The following is a 22001-nucleotide window of genomic DNA, read 5'->3' as shown; positions in this document are numbered from 1 at the left end:
GGCATGGAGGGACTCCAGAGCATAGACACTTGACGTTACATATTTTTCTTAATAAAAAATGTAACCCATGCCTAAAGTCCTTCAGAGTAAATAATTTGCCACTGAAAGCATCGTCTTAATTAAGCAGTATCCATCACTCAAAATGTCCTGGATTTAATGGCAGAAAATAGAAATACTTATAACTGGTCATTGAATTGTCTGAATTGAAGAGCCTTGTTGATTCCTATGGCTTTCACATTGCACACAGAATTAGATTTGATATGAACTGCACTACTTTTGATACTCAAATTTCATCTTTTGCAAGTTGGATTAAAAAAAAACACACAAACAAAACAGAATCTCTTTAACAGTATGATTTTACAGGTAAATTTTATCATGATTTGTTTGATGGAGCATAAATAATATAAGTTGTTATGAACATGCACATGTGTGAAGTTCAATTTAATTCTGCAACACATCTTTTATTCAGTAAACATAACTTGGAAATTACATTTACCATTTTAAGTCCTTTCCTTGCTATAACTGTGTATAGTATGTTCATATACATCTTACATAGATATAAAAGTACATGTATACCACTTTAAGCTAACATATATGTAGAAATTATATATAATTATTAAATATATCTGTTATTTTAACTTTTAACATTTTTTGTTGTTGCATATAATTATATTTATGTTACTATAGTTACTGAACATTTAAGGGGAGGGAACTTAGCAATTTATCTTTCTTTTTTCAATCATTGCTTTACTTTATGATTTGAATTAGGTTGAAATAATAGAAACCTATTTCTCAAGCTAATAAAAAAGAACAGTGCATATAATTGTTAAGAAATGGCAGCATGTACATGTTCATATATTTAAAATTGAATACTTCAGTTTTATTTACCCGGTAATTGTTTATATGAAGATAATTTCCTAAAAATTAAATTTTTAAATGTGATTTTAATTAAGATATGTATAATGTTATAAGCAGTGAAGTAAGAAAGGCATTGTATTGTATAAATATTTTATGAGATATAAAATTGATCTAGGAAAGGTAGAATATACAAGCTACAACTCTTCATCTTTCTATAACTACTGTAACAGCATATTATATGATTTCTTTCTGTCTTGAAATGAAGATCTCATGCTTAATCATGTTAATCATTGCTAAAAAATATCTATAAACATATCCAATCAAAAAAATGCATAGATTTCAGAATCATCATATTGAATATTCATTATGCTCTCTTTATTATGATAATTGAAATGGCTAGTTGATAATCTGAATTCTGAAGTAATGTCTTGTATGTACAGACTGCTCTGTCTATTTGACAGTTCCCCTCACCAATATGTCCAGGAGCATTATACACCTTGCTAACAGCACCAAGACTAATAGCTACATATATCATAATGAGCCAGGTGATACATAGTCATTCTTAGTTGTATTTCTGTCTGGCTTCTTTTTTATTTGGCCTGCTCTGAGTGCTCTCGTTTTTAAGTTTTGTGAAGTTATTAAGATTTCATGGAATGTGACTGTAGTACCGGTACATAGAAGATAATGCATTTGAATTATACATGTACATTACTTTTTATTTTGATGTAAACTTCAGTCAGATGTGGTGATAAAAACAGCAGTTCAATGCAAATGTTAATCTCAGTATGTATTTGAATTTCAAGCTAAGAGAGAATACATATGATAATGTTGACCTTTTAGAAAAGACACATTTACCGGTAACCATTTAGATTGCCATTGTTGATTTCTGTGTAAAAGGTTATTTTCGCCCCTATTATTTTTGCCCTTTCATGCTTGCAACCATTTTTGCCCTGATTTGAATTCGTTCAGACACAATTCTGTTTTGGAGATAAAAACCTTTTTTTGCCCCATCTGCAATGAGGGCAAAAAATTAAATGGGAGCAAACCTTTCTGTCTGCAGTATTTCTATCCATTTCCTAAATCTGTGGATTTTTAATTTCTTTTCTTCAAACATGTACATGTAAATTTCAAACAACTTGACAGCTTGTCCTTATCATCATGATCATATAGTCATTATATCAAAGTACATTGTGATGTTCACACCAATACTTTGCTTTTTTCATGTATGGGGGGAGAAGTGGACAAGATTCTCATAATATTTGTACAGATTGAATTAAATTCATTATAAGACAAGCTTAGAAAACATTTTCAGTGATTTATTTTTAGGTAAAAGTCTTCTATTTGGATGTAAATACCAAGTGAATATTTATTAAGTTTATTTTAGTATTGGCATGTAATTAAAAAATCATTTTCTGATTTTTAAAGTTTTGTTGGGCCCTCATCATTTCATGTATTTTAAGTGTATGCTTTTAGTGTCACATTTACAGTCTGCTCATGCTGAAGCTTATCAAGATGGTATCTTATCGTTTTACATTACTTCTACCTGTAAATGTATTTTTTTAATTTATTCATCAGTAACTATGGAAACAGAATTTTTTATGGTGTTTATGACAGATCTTATTTCAGCACATGCCATGTACTTCTGGTTAACTTAAAGTTTATAAATATTATGAGGAGTTGAGGAGTGTCTCATAACAGCAATAAAAGTATCATTTCAAACTCAAAAATTTAATGTATTAAACAAACAAAAAAAAAAATAATAAAAACCATTTCTCAACAGCTATAATCACTACACATTCACATTAAATCTCAAATAAAAACAGTTTTAGGGGAGGGGGGGGGGGGGGAGTCCATTGGTGGATGATGGGATGGGGTCAAAATATGTGCTTTGTTGATAAAAGAATGTCTTTACATTTGTGGTTTTGGGACTTCATTTGCAAAATTAAAAAAAGAAAGTATGCTTATGTCACACTTCATTAACTTTCGTCAATTTTATGCTTATATCTACCTCAAAGCTTTGCTTCTCATATTCTGCATGTATTATATATATATTCATTCATATGTCATCTCATTATTATTAACACCACATCTAGTATATGTAATGTATATATCATTGGTTTACATTTACTAACATGTATTTTCAGAAAGGGAAGAAGTGCAGAAATATTCACCAGGAAATCATTCCATTGTCAATTTTACTTCTTTTCCCACTCGCCCACCACCCGAAAATCAAGAACCCATTATGGAAGGTGATTGAGCAACAAATTCTGTAAAATGAATGTTTTGATCCGTAGTGCTCTTTTGTTGTTCGTAGGATTACCCCCTTTTTTTCTTCAGTTAATTCTTGATTCGGTTATGTTTTCGCATGCAGACTTCACAGATAGCATGAAAATTCATTAGTCACTAAGAAAACCAGAGACTGATTTTGAATGTATTTCTCCATTGTTTACCAACCTGACAAAAAGTTATTTGTTAAATATTAAATACCTTTAGTTTGCATAAAATTTACATTTCAGACAGATAACTTTTAATTGTAATGTTTATATATAAGGAAAAATTTCCTTCTCTGAATTAGCACCTCTCATCTTTATTGTTTCATTCTTCTTTCTTTCTTTTTTGTAAAAAGAATTTTTGTTTTTTCAGTCTTGTAATATTTTATGTTCATGTTTACCTGTAACTACACACCACCCGAATGCTCTCATCATTTAGTCTCATTTCTTTCCTCTATATCACATTTCTGTAGTCTCCCATGTATATTTAGTCAACATCTGATCATAAATCTTGCACAAAGCATGCTGTATGTTTATGGTAGAATTGAGTATATTTTTAGATAATTTTACATCCAAAGGGTTGAAGTTTATGTAGTAATGATCTTACTACAAAGTTGAATTGTTAAATAAAAAAAACATAAGGGTGCATCCTGGTCCATTTGACCAGATATTGATAAGGACAGGTATTTCAAGAAAGTCCACAAGTGTAATCGCTATAAACTTGTGAATAAATAGAGTTTTGAAGAAAAAGAATTAGAATTTGTTCAACTGTAGCATTAGGTGGCTTTGAGTTTTTGTTGATATGGTATAATTGCTATTTTTCAGACCCTACAGCAGTGAGTCAGGCTGATGCTGAAGTTGTAAATGCTGGGATAGTAGCAGGGGTCGTGTGTACGATCATTTTCATACTACTCGCAGTTCTAGGATTTATTGGCTGCAGGTAAACTCAACAGAAAACTAGCTTCCTGTAGGTGAATAGGTGAATAGGATGGTTAGAGAAAGACAAAGAAAATTTTGATAATTCTTTTTATCTGTGTTTTAGGTCTCTGACTTGTCGGAAGTATTATCAGGCCGCTTATAATTATCTGGCTGTTCCAACAAATAACAACTCTCCCCCATCAACAGTTATTGTGGTGGCTGATCAAGCAGGTATTATACATCAACATTTTATGAACAGTCAAACTCCATTCAGGAATATAAAGAGATCTTTAAAATTTATATATTATTGAGAGTAAAGGAGAGGTTAGTTAATTGTTTGAAAAAAGGGATGTTATTTGTGAAATTTGTATGATTACAAAGTAAAGACCTTATTGTTCATTTCTTTAATGTGTATGTATATGTTTTGCCATAGAAGAGAAATCTTTCAATGCCCTGAAAGAAGACATAGAGTTGAAATTCCCCACCATAAGGAAGGAGGATTTTCTACAGCATGTCCAGTCCCTGCACGCTGATAGTGACGTGGGGTTCTCACACGAGTTTGAGGTGAGTTTAAGTAAACAGGTTATTTGAATATAGGTTTGAAAATACTTGCAAGTTTTTAGTAGATAGTAGATAAATGATGAGTCACCATGACCTTTTTTTTTACAGGAAATTAATAAACTGACCTCAATCACACCAAGAGCGGATGTTGGAGCTCATCCAGAGAATAAACAGAAAAATAGATATGTCAACATTCAGGCTTGTAAGTTCTATAGAAATATTTTCTATTGGCTGAAAAAAGATCTTGATGAGTATTGACTCGTAAAAATATACCTAAATACTGGATTTAAAAGTTTTTTCTCTCTACTAAAAGTTAATTCAATTTATAATTTTCTTTCTTCAGATGACCATTCAAGAGTCGTGCTTCAGAAATCCATACAAGGTCGACAGAGACAGTCCGACTTCATTAATGCCAACTATATTGATGTGAGAATGGGTGGAAAATTGAAAAAAAAAAAAAAACATGTTCATTTTTATAAGAAGTGAACGTGTACAATGAAATTTAGTTCTTGGGTCATAAACTTTGTAAAATGATTCACATCCAAAAAAAAATATTCCATATCAAAGTTTTCTGGGTATTAGTATAATTTACTGATAGTTTATTGATTTGTTAATTAGTGTAAAAAAAAGCCAAGTACTCAGTAATGCATTGTTTATTACTGGTTGATTGATTTGTTTACAGGGTTAAAGTTTTTGGTGCAGGTTTCATTTCCAAGTTACTATGAGACATATAATGACCAAACTTACAGTGATGATACACAAGGCCCCAGCCTTGCTTCGGATGCCTACCTACATTTTCCGGTTGAGTGAACATGTTAAAGTTTTTGGTGAAGGTTTCATATCGAAGATACTTTGAGCCCTATAATGACCAAACTTGCATGGATGGTACATCTTAGAATTCTGTTGTCATAGTGATGATCACAAAACTGGTAGAAAGGACATGGGTAAGTTTATGGTGCAGGATTTATGTTGATATAATGACCAAACTTGCATGGATGGTACCAAAAAAGGGCCTTTGAAATCTGTTACATTTTCTGGATTAGAAAGGTTAATTCTTTTTATACAGGTTTCATTTGCATAACAAATGTTGACCAAACTGCATGGATGGATGCACACTAATGGACATGCTGAATTCGACATCATTTTCCAAAATATTATAGGTTATATAAACCAGTTGCACAAATGATGCATCAAGTGTGTCTCAATCTTGCTTCAGATGCTGGATTTTAATTACATTTTCAAAATTTAAATATAGGTCTATTCTATCAAAATTGCATAAATTTTGCATTTTTGTGTACACTTTTTGTTGGTTAATTGTGTGACTTTATTTGCCTTACTTAAAGACAACACACGTTGAGGTGAGCTCTATAATCTCTGATTACCTATGTTTATAAGAAGTAAACGTGTACAATGAAATGCAGTTCTTGGGTCATAAACTTTGTAAAATTATTCACATTCAAAAAAAATATTCCTTATTAAATTTTTCTGGGTATTAGTATAATTTACTGATAGTTTATTGATTTGTTAATTAGTGTTAAAAAAAAAAGCCAAGTACTCAATAATGCATTGTTTATTACTGGTTGATTGATTTGTTTACAGGGTTATAAGAAGCCCAGGGCTTACATAGCCACACAAGGCCCGATGCCTAACACCTTTGCAGATTTCTGGCGAATGGTCTGGGAACAGAATTCTGTTGTCATAGTGATGATAACAAAACTGGTAGAAAGGACAAGGGTAAGATTTAAGGGAGCTTTATGTTGATTCCTACCGTCCAAAAAAGGGCCTTTGAAATCTGTTATAGATTTATAAATCAAAGTACTGAAAATGCTGGGAGTCACAGGCATCACATCATCAAAATATTAAGGTCATTAGCTGTGTAACGAATTGCATTTATTTTGTCAAAATTTAAAATTCTTCTTTTGATTTCTTTGTGCTATATCTTCAGATAGGCTATGAGATATAAATGTATTTGTTGTTTTTCTTCCAGAGAAAATGTGACCAGTACTGGCCAGAGGATGGTATAGAGACGTATGGCTGTATACAAGTCAAACACGTCAACACCTTCTCTAGAGCCCATTATACTGTTAGAATATTCTCACTGAAAAACGTCAAGCTTAAAAAGGTAAGTAAGAAATAATTATTGTGTGATTAAGAGTTCAAAAAGCCATGTGATACACAAGTTTGTGACATGAGAAACAAGTTGTAAGATGTGTAAAGAATAAATGTTGTACATGTTTATCAGATGAGTGAGATACTGCACTTGTGCATGGATGTCGAAATATTTAAAAACTGAATGAGATTAAAAACAAATTTAATGATACTGTCAACAAAATTGACCAGTGTTTTAGCAAAATACAAAACTAAATATGAGATATAAGTGGAAGCCTACTAGATAAGTTCCTTTGATTAAAAATCAATATTCAATCCCTGCTTTATTTTTTGCAGCAATTTTCGGAGAGAATAGTTCACCAGTTCCACTATACTGAGTGGCCGGACCACGGGGTACCCGATTTTACTCTCCCTGTTTTAAAGTTTGTACAGAAATCTGCAGCTCTGAATCCTATAAAGGCAGGCCCCATAGTTGTACACTGCAGGTAAACATACTAGGGGCTTTATACCATCATATGCTTTACACAGATGTGCCATCTTCATGTATTATTAGATTATGATGTAATGAACTTTAGCATGCACATGAGACCAGGGAAATTGATACACAATTTTAAAGTACACAACTTACACCATTTTAATTTATAAAATGTTATTTGATTATATATGCATCTATTAATGGTTAATTTAATTTTTTCTTTTTTTGAATCTGAAATACATCTAAGTGTTTTTTTCTATTAGTTTTATAACAAAACAAAATAGCAGATGTACCAACCCAATAGTTAAAATGAATGTATAAAATAAAACATCTTGTTGGTAGTAATGTTTTAAGCAATAATAATTGTAATAGGCAGATTAGTATCTGAAATATTTTGGTTGAAGGTGAAATCAGGACTTGAAATACTTTTGATAGAAAGGAGGGCTGGATTTTTAAGAAATGGGGATTATAATTAATGTGCACTGTATTTATGCTCCTGTTTTATAGAGTCATGTATTAATTTTTACACATTTACGCTTTACATGCATTAGTAATACATGTAACATGAAAATGTATTAATAATCATATTAAGAAATACATCTTTTAATATTCATAATTTAATACACAAATTATTATTCCTATTGGTTTTCTTTTTCTCCAGTGCTGGTGTAGGGAGAACTGGGACCTATATTTTGATTGACAGCATGATTGAACAAATCAAAGACCTTGGCACAATTAATATACCCGCCTTCTTATTACAAATCCGGCAACAGAGGAACTTCCTGGTGCAGACAGAGGCAAGTTTAGGAATCTCCTTAAATTCAATTTCATTGACATATAATATTGAAATGGTTTTATTTTTATGAAATGGTTTTAGGAAAACACTGTAAAAAGAAATCTTTCTTACATTTTTTAGAAAAGTACTTGTAGTATGATGTATTGAATTTAGAATTCTTTTGGCAGTTATGTAACATGTTACATTGAGGAATTATAAACTGCATTTGAAACTTTTTTCAATGAAAGCCTGCTACATTGTATTGGATTTTTTTCAGTCCTTGTAGGATTTTGAATATAAAAACATTAAAAAGTAATCTGAGACATTATTGATATTGACAGGATCAGTACATGTTGATTCACGATGCTCTGGTGGAATACCTCCTCTGTCCCACCACAGAAATCAAACAATCCGATGTAAAAGTCTACACAGAAAAGCTGGCAGAAACCCCACTAGACATAATGCCCTCATTACTACAAAATATATTTCTCGTAAGTAAATATATACAATTTGTTTAGATTGTTTTGAAAGAAAGAAAGAAAAAAATTAAGGGATTCAAAAAATAACAGTTGATTTGAAACCTCATTATCTTAAACTCTAGGGGGCTGATAAAAAAATTGAGATAATAGAGGATTCAGAGGGTATGAAGGGTAAAATAATTGAAGAATAAGTAGTTAAGACTTTCAGATTACTTATCCATGGTATTAAAGATATCCTTGGCATATAATATATTAGTGTTCAGCTGTCATGTATATAAAATTCTTGCATTGAAGAAGAATATGAGATATGTTTTCTCTGTGAATTTTTCTTTATTTTTCCCTCCTTCTAAGTATGTTTAAAAGTTCACTACACTCTATTTGACAGATTGTCACTGCCTACAAACCCAAAGACTCTGACCGGTCTCTAGCTTTGGCTCCACTAGCCCTGGAGAAAAACAGAAACGCCAACTTCATTCCTCTCTACCCTAAACGGGTCAAGCTACCCTTTCTACCCGGTGTGGAGGGATCAGACTACATTAACGCAACATATTTACAGGTGAGTTGTTAGTGAATGGATGTAAATGATTGCATTAACAATTACGTGTAGCTCAGGCATTGCTGAACTTTCAAAATGAAATGTAAGTTCAAAAATTACAAAATACATTTTTTTTTTCATTGAGGCTGAAGGGTGCTACCTTAGTTTGTACTTAACATATTATGAATCACTAAATGTCTTGATTTGCCATAAACACACACACACACACATACACAATAAGTTCAAAATTAAAAAAAATACCTACATGTAAACCTGTCTTTTTCTGTGTGTTTACAGGGTTATAACCACACAGATGAGTTTATTTTGACCCAGCACCCCCTGGAGTCTACAGTGGAGGATTTCTGGAGGATGGTGTGGGACAACAATAGTTCTGTTATAGTCCTCCTCTCCAGGGTCGACGAAGAGGTAAAGAAAGGAGAGTCACTAGCCTAATGTAATATACAGTAAATATGGGGGGAAAGTATCATGATCATAAAAGGGAAAATGTCAAACAATGGAGACTGGCTCACTACTGGACAAAGAGATTCTTAAGAGAAAAACATGAGGAAATTTATCATATGGGCTGAGTAATAGGATTTATAGAGATTCATAGAATTAACAGCAAAGGAAAATTCAAGGAAAAATTGAATCAACATTGGAAAGGGGATATATTAAAAGATAGAGGATTCTCATAGGGAAAAAATCATGAAAAAGGAAAGATCTCTTGGAAGTGATGATACAAAATCTTTAAATATATCAGAATTTTAACTATCACTATTAAGGTAATCTACAAGTGTTCAGATGATACTAAAACTTTGTTCTGCTTTTAGGAGTTCAAGAAGTTTTGGCCGGATGAGACAGACACGGTAGGGATGGATACAGCCAACTTTAAACTGGTTTACCAGGAATCAGAGGAAGGCAGTAATTACACTGTCCTCACCTTCCTACTGGAGTCTACACAGGTAGGTCAAGGTCAATTTAACTTCAAGGTAACATTTCATTGATAACCTACAGTAATCAATTTGTAAACATTGTCACTATTTGTACATGCATACAAGTCAGTAACTTCTTAGAGAGAAGTAATTGTTTAAAATAGGTAGCATAATTATGAATAGTTGGATTATTAAAGGTTATTTTCACCATTTACTTATGTTTAACAGAGCTGTTGCTGGGTATGAATCAAGAGTTCATGAGATGAAATTCCAATGCACTTTTTCTTTTTATATTGGTCTTTGCTGTGCAGTATGCAGTGATTTGTGTATATATTGCATTTATTGGTGTTGGATGATGCAAAAGATTTTATAACTTGAAATTTCAACCAAAATGAAAACAAAATGTTTCCATTTTTCTTGTGATGAAAGGGAAAATACTGCATGCCACATAAGTTTCATTATACAAAAAAAGAAGCAGTGTCAACAAGATTCTCATTAAGAACCAAGGCAAATGGGATAAAATAAGAGGCGAGCATATATAGATTTTCACCCATAAAGTACCTATATATGTATATAATTATCAAATGTGGAATAATAGTGGATTAGATGACTACATGTTGTGTATCATATCTCTCAGTCAAAACTTAATATTTGGAAATATCAGCCCAGTATATTTAGTAACTTGTATACAGGTCATTAGGATAAATTCACAGATCTATGAAACTTAATAAAGTAGGACAGGAAGTCACATTGATTCAGTTAAAGATTTTTGCAACTTTCCTTAGTTAGAGAGTGAATTTAAAAAAAAAAGATTGTCTTTTTCAAATGTTCGTATTAAGTGATTTACAAATTGTATTTCAAAACTTATTGCTAGATTTAAAAGTGGAAAATCCACCCATTTTTTCTGCCACTGCAGATTTATTTCATGCACCTTTTAAAAAAAATACTTAATATTAATAGTAGATTAACTATTTCTTTATGCTTAATGGGAGATGGCTTTAATATGGCTGTAGTTTTTGTGTGTGATTGAAGTTAGGGCTCTCTTTATTTACATGTAAATGGATTATATATTTTTAGGTCACCTGAGTAAACTCAGGTGACCTATTGCTATCTGTTTTCGTCCGTCGTCGTGAGTTGTGCGTTAACATTTGAACATTTTCAGCTTCTTCTCTGCAACCACTGAACCAATTTCAACCAAATTTGGCCTAAAGCATCTATGGGTGAAGGGGAACAAAAATTGTGAATTTCATGATCCCTGCCCCCCTGGGGCCTGAGGGGTGGGGCCAAAACCACTAAAATTAATGCAATCTTTAAAAATCTTCTTCTTTACTCCTGGACATCAAGCAGTCAAACTGTTTGCATGATTGTAATCAGCAATGAGTCCTCTACCAAAAATATGAAATTCATGGCCCTGGGGTCAGGGGTTCTAGTGCTAGGGCAGGGCTAAATAAGTAGATAGTGAAAATGCATTATTTCTTTGAAAATCTTCTTCTCTACTCCTGGGTATTAAGTAAACCAACTAAGCACATAGTTATGATGAGCAAGAGTGCCACTACCAAAATTGTGAATTTTATGGCTCCAGGGTCAGGGGTTCTGGTGTTAGGGCGGGGCTCTATTGATTATATAGTGAAAATACATGAATTCTTTGAAAATCTTCTTCTCTGCTCCTGGGTATTAAGTAAACTAACTAAGTGCATAGTTATGATGAGCAAGAGTGCTTCTACCAAAATTGTGAATTTTATGGCCCCAGGGTCAGGGGTTCTGGTGTTAGGGCGGGGCTCTATTGATTATATAGTGAAAATACGTGAATTCTTCAAAAATTTTCTCCTCTGATCCTGGGTATTAAATAAACCAACTAAGTACATAGTTATGATGAACAACAATGCCTCTACCAAAATTGTGAATTTTATGGCCCCAGGGTCAGGGGTTCTAGTGTTAGGGCGGGGCTCTATAGATTATATAGTGAAAATACATGAATTCTCTGAAAATCTTCTTCTCTGCTCCTGGGTATTAAATAAACTAACTAAGTGCATAGTTATGATGAGCAAGAGTGCCACTACAAAAATTGTGAATTTGTTTGGCCCCAGGGTCAGGGGTTCTGGTGTTAGGGCGGGGCTCTATTGATTATATAGTGAAAATACATGAATTCTTTGAAAATCATCTTTTCTGCTCCTGGGTATTAAATAAACTAACTAAGTGCATAGTTATGATAAGCAAGAGTGCCTCTGCCAAAATAATGAATTTTATGGCCCCAGGGTCAGGGGTTCTGGTGTTAGGGTGGGACGTATTGATTATATAGTGAAAATACATGAATTCTTTGAAAATCTTCTTCTCTGCTCCTAGGAATTAAATAAACTAACTAAGTACATAGTTATAATGAGCAATAATGCCTCTTCCAAAATTTTGAATTTTATAGCCCCAGGGCAGGGGTTCTGGTGTTAGAGCGGGGCTCTATTGATTATATAGTGAAAATACATTAAATCTTTGAAAATTTTCTTCTCTGCTCCAGGGTATTAAGCAGATGAACTACCTATATAGTTATGCTGGACAAGGGCCCATATCTTCCAGAATTGTGAATTTCAAGGCCCCAGGGCCAGGGGTACCATAGAAGGGGGGGGCTGTACTTATATACTGAAAATGAATGAATGGTTTGAAATCTGCTCCTTTGTATTAATCAAATATCAAGGCCTAAGGGTCAGGGGTTCATGTGTGGTAGGGGCACTACTGATTATTGCTGAATACCATATAATCCCTATTAACTGCCTCTATAAGCGTCCCCTTAAGTATTTTGTCTGGAAATAAGGGCCCCCTGTTCAGTGATTAAAATTATCTAGAAAGACTAGTATCGTATCAAAAGTTTGCAAAAATTTGAATGAATTGAAAATGAAACTTGTTTATTATCCAATTTCTTGATGGAAAATGATTCATTTAGCACACTCTGGGTGGATGGTCTTCTTTATTTTGGAGATTCTTTGAATTTATTTTCTTTTTCCAAAATATTTTTGAAGTTAAAATATGATATGAAATATTACTAAGAGAATGCCAAAATAACCGCCCCCTTTTCACAATTTTCTAAGCGCCCGGGGCGGTTACGGTAATAGGGATTATACGGTGTTACTGATTAGTTGAAATGCATTTTTTGTTCCCTTACCCTGCATATGGGTATTAAGAAAACAAACTAAGAAACTGCTAAGTGTATTGTTATGATGATCAATGGTGCCTCTTTCAAAATTGTGAATGCCATAGCATCTGGCTTAATTGTTAAAACATGAATCAAATTCAATCACTGGAAAGTTGTTGCATAATGCTCAGGTGACCTATAAGGCCCATGGGCCTCTTGTAAAAAATAGTTACTTATCTTTTTTTTTAATTGACCTTGACAGATTGGCACATCAATAGTCTTCCTGGTAAAAATGAAACATGTTCAAATGCTTGTAAGCATTCTTTGTCATTATGAAATGCCGACATGTACATGTTAGGGTATTCCAAAGTCTATACATAGATGAAGTAAATCCTATTGTTTTGACCTATCTAGGATGACTACGTGTTGATGACCCGCATCATCTACTGCCCTGATTGGCCCCCAGCTGACCTTCCAGAACACAAAGCATTTGACCTTGTGGAAAGGGTCAAAGAACTGCAGGCCCTTAAGGATGGAGGACCCATCATTGTCGTAGACAGGTGAGGAAGAATAAAGAAAGATGTATTTTCTCTGCTATTCCTCATTATGCTTATGTCAATGATTTAGTGAGTGCATTTGCTCTTGGATTCATTAAGTATTTTTACCAAGTAATGTTTTGACTTTGGTTGGGATTGTCAGGTTTGGTGGTGTAGAAGGAGCTCGATTCTGCATTCTGTCTTCTCTGTTGGACCAGCTGAATCATGACAAGACAATCGATGTGTACCATCTGTGTAAGCTGTACCACAAGAAGCGACCAGGCGTGATAGGGAGTCCGGAGGACTACCTCTACATCTTCCTGGCCATGAACAGCTACATTCAGGAACAGTACGATAAAGAGGTGGCCTCTCTCTCACATCACCTACATCTACGATCTTCCTCTGCCAAGAAAAATGGCACCTTGCCGCGTAGCCCCACTCTCCAGGCCAAAGTGGAGACTACAATCTGAGATCTGTGAAATAAATGTGTTAAAGCACAGTTGGGTGATTAAGAAACTGCACTTTTTAAAACAATCCTTGACCTTGCTGATATTATGTGTTGTAAGTTGAGTTAATAGCTCATATCCCAAACTTGTCAGAAAAAACAATTCATGAAATCTGCATTGTTATGATGCTTGTATAGAAACTACCATTTGTTTGTCTTTTCTAATATCCAAGTATAGGAAAACCATACACTCATCCATATTTGAATTATACAAGTGCCAATGTCATCTGTTGTGAGTTTCCTTTGTAAGTTTGTGTGTGGCGAGACATTAATTCAACACAGGAACCAATGGAAAACTCCAATAGATATTTTTTAAAAAGATTGTTTATAGATGAGTGTCGGTATTTAATGTGACTTCTACGAAATCTACGTTGTGATATATACAAACAATGGATCTAAGTTTTTTGAGGACATGGACCCTACTTTTGGCCAGGTGATGGCCAAATGCTGGATGGACTTAGATGTTTTATCTTTTTAAAAACAAAAGGTTGTGTGAATATTACCATTATCAGCTGTTGTAAATCATCTTACACAATGAAGACTTGATTGTTGTGATGTTTATTAATGGTTTTTTTTTTGTTTATATTTGTATACTTGGTGTTATGCTGCCATTTCAGTCAGAGAAATGACTTGTTTTACTTAATTCAAGAGGAAAGGTTTCAGACACAAGCAAGGTATTCCACATTGTAGTAGGACTTTAGGGAGGGACCGTTTTGTAGAATACCCACCAGTGAAACATAATGTCCTAATGTATCTACTCATTTACCCTCAGGTAATCTCATTTTGGACTATAAAGTACAGTGTATATCCAGTCCACAAATTGAAGGGGTTTTGGGGGTTTTAAGCAAGGATTTTGCTTAAAAAATTGATAGAGGGCTGGGGTGTCTATTTTTATGTGAGAATCACAAATTATTGGTTAAGGACATTATCATGTATCATCTGCTAAACCTGTACTGACCAGAGTTTGTATACAGTATATTGCCTTCTGTATCCACCTGCTGAGCTTGTATACAGTATATTGCCTTGGGTATCCCTTTGTGCAGTAAAAAGAAATGGTGTTATCCTTGGAATTATTGCTTTGTGCCGCCATTGTGTTCTGAGATATGTTGTGTATAAATCCATGTAATGCTAAGCTCCTACATCTAGTCTGTGTATATGAAAGTCCAACCTGTTGAAAAATTTTCAATAATGGTACAATTCATTTGAATAAAAGAATTTTTATAGACTTTTATTATAACTATTCTACTACTCTTGGATAATCTTTCTTTGAATTTATATAAATTATTTAATTTGTTTTAAATCACAAATAGTGCTCAAATCGTTCATTTCTAGAATTTCTTCTTTCTTACACAAGAAAACAATGCAACACGACTATTTCCATTTGTTTTTATGAACTTGAGCTTAATTTTTTATTTTATTTCAATTCATGACTTGATTTGTTTATCAGCTGTTCAGAATTTCTGAAAGGTTGTGGCGTGCCAAAAATAGCTAGATCTCGTAGTAATGCTTTTTGTCTGTTTTATTTTATACCTATAGCGTAGAGACAGCTGTGTTGTAGATTATTTTATATAGCCAAACCTGAGCTGTATTTACACTATCTTTATAAATGTATTACATGTATAAATGTACCATCTTTACAAAAAATTCTAAAAAGTTTGCTTCAAGTTTTATTAGTTAAGGGGTTATACCAATAATAATGCTTGAACCATTCATTGAAATAAATGTACTTGATTGTATTAATGTGAGGTAAAAGTATGCACCAACATGATCAAAATGATTTTTTTTTAAGTTCCTTTAATTTTTTAATAGGTAGATACAGAATTTTTGTTAAAAAGATATAATGGATATTAAGATTTTGTTTTATAAACTAGTTTGTATTTACACAACAGGAGCAATTTAAAACATAATTTATATTACATTCTCGATATTGTGCAAAAAAGCATTTCTTGAAAAATGTAGAGTTTAATTATTCAATAATTTTCTATTTTTTCATTTTTTTGTCATATATTTACATAAACATGTATGTGCATAATGCATTACAACTGCATGATATTGTACAACTTAATCAATTTCCCATGAATTTGAACAGTAAACAATGTCTGCATACATGTATATATGTAGAAATTTATGAATTTACATGTACTGCAGATGAAATATAATCAAAAGATGTTAAGAATTATAAGTTCGTAACAACATTCTCAACTTTGCCATTTATCAATTGTAATTTAAAAAAAAAAAAAAAACAAAACATTTTGTATGCCATATGTTAGATATAAAGAATATTCATTTTGCGGGGGCAATGGCACTTAAAATTTTGATGTAGAAAAGCAAAAAAAGGGCAAAATTAGATCACAAATTCAATAAATGACATTCTAAATTGATCATGCAAGTTGCAATGTATATTGAATATTGATCTTCTTAGTTGTAAGAATTGTTTTGTTGCTGAGTATTGAATATAAAGCAGAGAAGGCTAGTCATTTGTTTAACTAGTAGGATTAATAGGTTCAGTTTTGTAGATATTCATATCGTATAGACTTAAGCAGACTGAGAGATCTATAGTATGTAACTTGTAATTCAGATCAGTGTAGATATGGGTTCCATTATATTGTTCTATATGTTCTTTGAACAATTTAAAATACTTTGCAAATTAGAACCAGCTTTAAGGAAAAAATAAAAAAAAAAATTCTTTACAATAAGTTTTTTTTTTTTGATATCTCAATAAAAGGGGAATAGGTGCAGAATCATCTATATACAAGTTTTTTGAAGGCATCAAAACACATTCATAAAGGTACAGACAATAAAAATGCATTGTGAATCATACAAGACTAAGTGTATAGTACCCATGTTGTATGAACCCTTTTTCTATGTCTATTATTAAATTATCATGTTTCTATGTTAACTTTATTATTAAGTTATTACTTGTATAAGTATATATTACATGCAGATACACTTATGTTCCTATTTTTATATATTTTTCATCCTAGTAATCAAATATTCATCACATTTCTGTAGCTAGATGAAAATTTTATTCTTGTGACAGATTTTTTTTTCAATGACAATAAAATCAGATTAAATGATTTCAATGCAAATAACCAGTTAAAGTATTTTTATCAAACCTAATGGTGGTTTATTTATACCTATTCATTTTCATTGCATACATAATACATAGAGTTTGATTCATTTAGAATGATATTTGAAATTACTCTATACATATGTATCCATTTTATGGTTGTAGCAAATTAAAATCATCATTATACTTTTAAATAGATTTTATTTGTGTAAATGATTTCTAATGGGAAACGTGTTTGCTGGTACTTTTAAACTGGTTCCCTGTGCTTTTAGCATTTTATTTTGAGCAGGTTGTCTAAGAAAGTAGGTTGTATTTAAATTAAGTTGTTGTCGTCCAGTTTTGCACAATGTTGTGCTTGTTGTTTTGCCGACCCGCTGTACTGACACTTTACCCTTGTGCGCAAGTTTTACTCATTTTAAAGGGTCTTCTTGTTTTCATTCACAATTCATACAATATGATTTTGTATTTTGTAATGCATAACCTTTTTTATAATAACGATTAAAAGAACCATAAAACAATTGATAATGTAGTGTTGTTTTCATTTCTTCCTTTAGGAAAGTTGACTGTTATTAAAGGTTAATGAAATAACTGTTATACATGTAAATATCAGCTATTCATCAATAAACTTATCAAGCTTGGATAATAAATAGTTTCAAAAAAAGAATATGAGAAAAATGTACCAATGGTGCTTGTTTATAAACAGACCTATTTTTATATGCATATGAAGCAGATTTTGTTCAAAAGCTTGTATACAAGAATAAGGAAGCACTCAACATGAAGATACTAGTATATATATTGATAATGTATAATCAATTAACATTAGTTATTTCCATTTTGACATATGATGACTTGATATATTCCAGTGAATTTGAAATAAAAAGAAACCACAGTCTGACACATCTATTTAGATAATTTACTGAACAAAGACAATGAGGGTCAACAAACAACTAAATTTTATGACAAATGAGATCGATGATTCCAATTTTTCCATCGTCAACTTTCCTTTTTTGCTGTATATATATCCAACTGTCATCTGTATATTGTGTTTACATCTCCCAACTTATTTGATACTCAATAGCATATTCCGAGTACGATCAAATTTTAAATCAAGCAGGCTACTGGCAGATAAGTTGATGTTACAGGGATTTTAAAAACCTCACTCAAAGTTGGCATTTCGTTATTTCTTTAGTCATTATAATGGCTTTGTGAGCAATAATAACCTATCATTGGGTCGTACATGTAGTTTTGGTACTTTGTTTCATATCCATTGTTAGGCCTTTCTTTTCAAACTGAATTTGGCCACGGAATTTACCGTCCACCTGATCAATACATCTCGTAGGGTTCTCGGCGGAAGTGACCGGTCAACAGGGGATACTGGAGTATTTACACCTCTTACGTACCCGATCTATTGCCAAAAAGAAACATTGTGAAATAAGAAGTCCCAGTTTGTTTGAACCGTGAAAGTGCATAGGAGATATTATGACCCACTGAATAAGTACATTATTCATTACTGAAACCACAGGCACCTGACGTTACCTATTTTTCTTTTAATTACAAAATATACCCCCTACCTAGTTTCAAATTCAAGGGGGTGGGGGTGCCGGACATCCCACCCCGACCCCTCTAGATCCGCCCATGTATTCCTTTGAAAAATTTATAAATTATGAATAACTTCACAAAAATAAATATTTATATTTTGCATAAGTTTCATTTCCATAGTCGTGTCTTGCAATTTATTACACGAAAAAAGAAGTACCATGAGTATATGCTGTAATAGATTTACTAATTAAGAAAACGGGAAGAAGAAATGTCATATTGTTTGATCCATCTTTACATTAAAAGATGACCATATTTAGCGCTTTATTTCACAGGTATTTGATAGCATAAACATATAAACATTTTTTTTTCTAATAACAACAACACAATCCATTTGTATTATAAAAGGCCTATTAAGGGAATATTTATTAACTGTAAAGCATGTTTCGAATGTCAATTACTTGTTCCATATTACTGAGTTATGCACACAATGCATCCTCTTCTTAAACATGCTGAAAAAATTGCAAAAAAGTGACGGGATTCTTTTTTATGACGCAAAAAAAAGTACGACCATCGCCCAACTGCATGAAGAACCACGTACATGTAGGAATTTTTTAACCCTCAAAACGCATCACATATGCATTCTTTTCTTAGTACGTGAACGGATATTATCAAGTACATGTGGGTAGCGAACATGTGTATAAAATAAGTCACAATATCGGACCACATCGAATTTGCTTAATAAGTTTCAAAACAGCTCAGAACCTCAAGGAGAAGTGAGTAAAACTGCTTATTAAGAATTGTTTGTTTTTATATAAACTTTTTAAAACAAGCATAAACTAGTTGTTTACTCCAATCTTCCGCCGCTTTAAGCCTTGGAAATGTCTCTACAAAACGTAAGTAAATTCTTTTTCTTATTTCAGTATTTTCAAGAAAATGGATAGATTTCACGTTTTGTGTTTGTTCATCCTTTCTACTGTTTCCATTTGCATCGTAAATGGCTGCATGTGCGACTTTTCCCGTCGTCCAGATAAAGTATGCATGGCGGATTTCGGTGAGTAAGAAAATATTTGTAAAAAAACAGCATTTTAAGCATGCATGATATTTTTTGATTCCTATGAAATCGAGTTTTATAAGCAGAGAACCCTATATAAATTATAGTGAATATACATGTATACTCATAAATTCATGACATCTTTGTTTATAACTTTGAATCACATTTTTAAAAAAGATTTATAGGTCGACAATATTGCAGATATTTTTTCTCCACAAATTTGCTGGATTAAATCTTCTCAGGTTTGTCTTGTCTTTCACAGTTCTAAAGGCCAAAATCCTCAGAGAGGATTTAGATTTTGGTGAATATGGCGATTTCCCAATTCAGAAAAACTACACGGTCCTGTACAAGAAAAGGGGTATTTTCAAGGTATAAAAATAAATAAGATTTATAAGATAATAATAACTACGAATTTATATAGAAAAATAATTATTTTCAAATTTTTAAACAAAGGTCTTGTCTGACAATATATGGATCAGTGCAATATAAAATTCTAGTTAATAAAAGAGTATTATAAATAGTCAGTTACACTATTCAGAAGGGATTGAAAATGTCTGTACATGCACATGTATTTCTCTCTTCTCCAATAAAGGGAAGCCGTCTCCTTGGTTCTGGTAACACTGCGGTGATCCAAACCTCTGGGACGCCTTGGAACTGCGGAACAACATTTGAATTGAACAAAAAATACTTAATTTCAGGTAAAAATAATCAACACCGATGCTTACTTGGATCAAATCATATGATAAAAATAAAGTTGCTTTTAAATAAATATCAGAGTTGAAATTATTATTTTTAATTTTTAAGGTTTTGAGAGCGATGGATCATTCTTCACAAACATTTGCCAGTGGAACCCCGAATACAACACTGTATTATCTACAAGAAGACGGGAAATTAGAAAGACGTGTCGTGACCAAAGTGGACTGCGTGAAAATGATATCTAAAGTGAAATAATAAGTTAATAATTGTTTATCTCTTACATTGTGTATTGTGTATTTACTGTTCGTATATGGAACACTAAAACAAAAACTATCAGTACATGTGGAACTATCTTTAAATATGATGGAATGTCTACTTGTTCCAAAATATGCTTGCCACAATTATATCATTTTCTTTCAAAATGCTTTCATTTTCCGCAAAAGCATTTTTAAGAGGCGATATTACTGACATTTTGATTGAGTTAAACTGATGTCAAATTAGCAGACGATGAAGCTTCCAACAATTGTAACACAAGTCTAATTTTTATCGTTTTGCTATTTCCTGGTGTGGAATCTTCTGTTCTCGAAGACCACTGTTTTGATATTATGAGATTTTTATACACTTCAGATATATTTTAAACTTTTTGACATTAATTTAACTGGATAATTATTGCTTTACAAATAAATATGTAGTATAAATTATATGTAGTATAAATTATATATTTTAGTTTAAGAAACAAAAACAAAAGATTCTGAGAAGTGTTACCTATTTCTATGATGTATTGGGAATGTAATAAATGCTAATTCTGTTTATAAATAATAAACATGTATATTGACACTACCTGTGAACCGAAGTCAGACCGGTCGGCGGTTTCACAAGTTCAATTGCTTTTCCTATAAATACATCAATACCACTTGCATTTATAAGTATTCTAACGTACAATGTTTTACTGCAAAATATCGAATGAAATCCGGAGAAAGGGCCTACATTACACTGTATTCTTAATCAATCTCCCCACTTTTATTATCTGTATCAAAAATACTTCAAATTTACCCCTCGTCCGGTAAATATTAGTGCAGGGGCAGAAAACATGACTTACAGCTTATACACCCGTGCTTGTATAAAATCTTTTTTGTAGTGAAATAAATGAATGTACATTCTTTGAGGCCTTCGATCGCTTTATACACTGTTATATATTTAGTTGACTTTCTGTGCTGGGTCGAAAAAGATCAATCTCATTAATTCAATGAATCATACGAAATGCAAACATTGCAAATCACAAACCTCCGGTGAACCAGGAGCCTCCAACGAGTAAGAATCCCCTGTCAAACAGTCATATTCAAGGTGACCTCTCGATCTCTATAATATTGATCAGATTGTTCAGATAGTGAAAGGTATGAAAACAGTGCCCTATATATTTACGGCAATAAGGTAGATCATGAAAAACGACCGAAGTGTATGACCAAGCTGTCTGTAATTTGAGTTATTTGTCAGTATAGCATATCTCAGCCTACGGTTTAAAACTGGTCATACTAGGAACTTAAGTGACCGTGCTTACAGAATCATAGCAA

The 22001-nt window shown here is 32.4% G+C and overlaps 2 protein-coding genes across 7 annotated transcripts in view; both read left to right on the top strand.

Annotated features, from left to right (window-relative positions):
- The window catches only part of LOC134250861 (tyrosine-protein phosphatase 99A-like), a 37092-nt gene extending 19423 nt beyond the window's left edge, over positions 1–17669 (top strand). For 2 of the 6 annotated variants that reach the window (XM_062733203.1, XM_062733201.1), the window contains 17 exons: positions 1320–1403; positions 3003–3107; positions 3954–4068; positions 4171–4277; positions 4480–4610; positions 4716–4809; positions 4951–5033; positions 6207–6341; positions 6595–6729; positions 7053–7201; positions 7853–7988; positions 8308–8457; positions 8831–9001; positions 9278–9406; positions 9811–9942; positions 13448–13593; positions 13733–17669. In XM_062733203.1, coding sequence (XP_062589187.1) covers positions 1320–1403; positions 3003–3107; positions 3954–4068; positions 4171–4277; positions 4480–4610; positions 4716–4809; positions 4951–5033; positions 6207–6341; positions 6595–6729; positions 7053–7201; positions 7853–7988; positions 8308–8457; positions 8831–9001; positions 9278–9406; positions 9811–9942; positions 13448–13593; positions 13733–14039 — 2309 coding nt within the window. In that variant the 3' untranslated portion in view covers positions 14040–17669. The remainder of the gene's footprint in view (positions 1–1319; positions 1404–3002; positions 3108–3953; positions 4069–4170; positions 4278–4479; positions 4611–4715; positions 4810–4950; positions 5034–6206; positions 6342–6594; positions 6730–7052; positions 7202–7852; positions 7989–8307; positions 8458–8830; positions 9002–9277; positions 9407–9810; positions 9943–13447; positions 13594–13732) is intronic. The other 4 variants (XM_062733205.1, XM_062733204.1, XM_062733207.1 and 1 more) reach the window with 2 other exon arrangements.
- A 1937-nt stretch (positions 17670–19606) lies between these two features.
- On the top strand, positions 19607–20690 carry LOC134250851 (metalloproteinase inhibitor 3-like). Its single transcript, XM_062733192.1, has 4 exons — positions 19607–19734; positions 19997–20103; positions 20327–20432; positions 20539–20690. Exons 1-4 carry the CDS (start codon positions 19617–19619, stop codon positions 20673–20675), a joined length of 468 nt encoding a protein of 155 aa, XP_062589176.1. The 5' UTR covers positions 19607–19616; the 3' UTR covers positions 20676–20690.
- The last annotated feature ends 1311 nt before the right edge of the window (positions 20691–22001 follow it).

The sequence above is a fragment of the Saccostrea cucullata genome, unplaced genomic scaffold, assembly GCF_032062105.1.
Source record: "Saccostrea cucullata isolate Sc308-1 unplaced genomic scaffold, CSIRO_AGI_Scuc_v1 ctg15, whole genome shotgun sequence".
NCBI lineage: Eukaryota > Metazoa > Mollusca > Bivalvia > Ostreida > Ostreidae > Saccostrea > Saccostrea cuccullata.
Note: the sequence above shows the minus strand (reverse complement) of the source record. Positions and strands in the feature narration are given on the sequence as shown.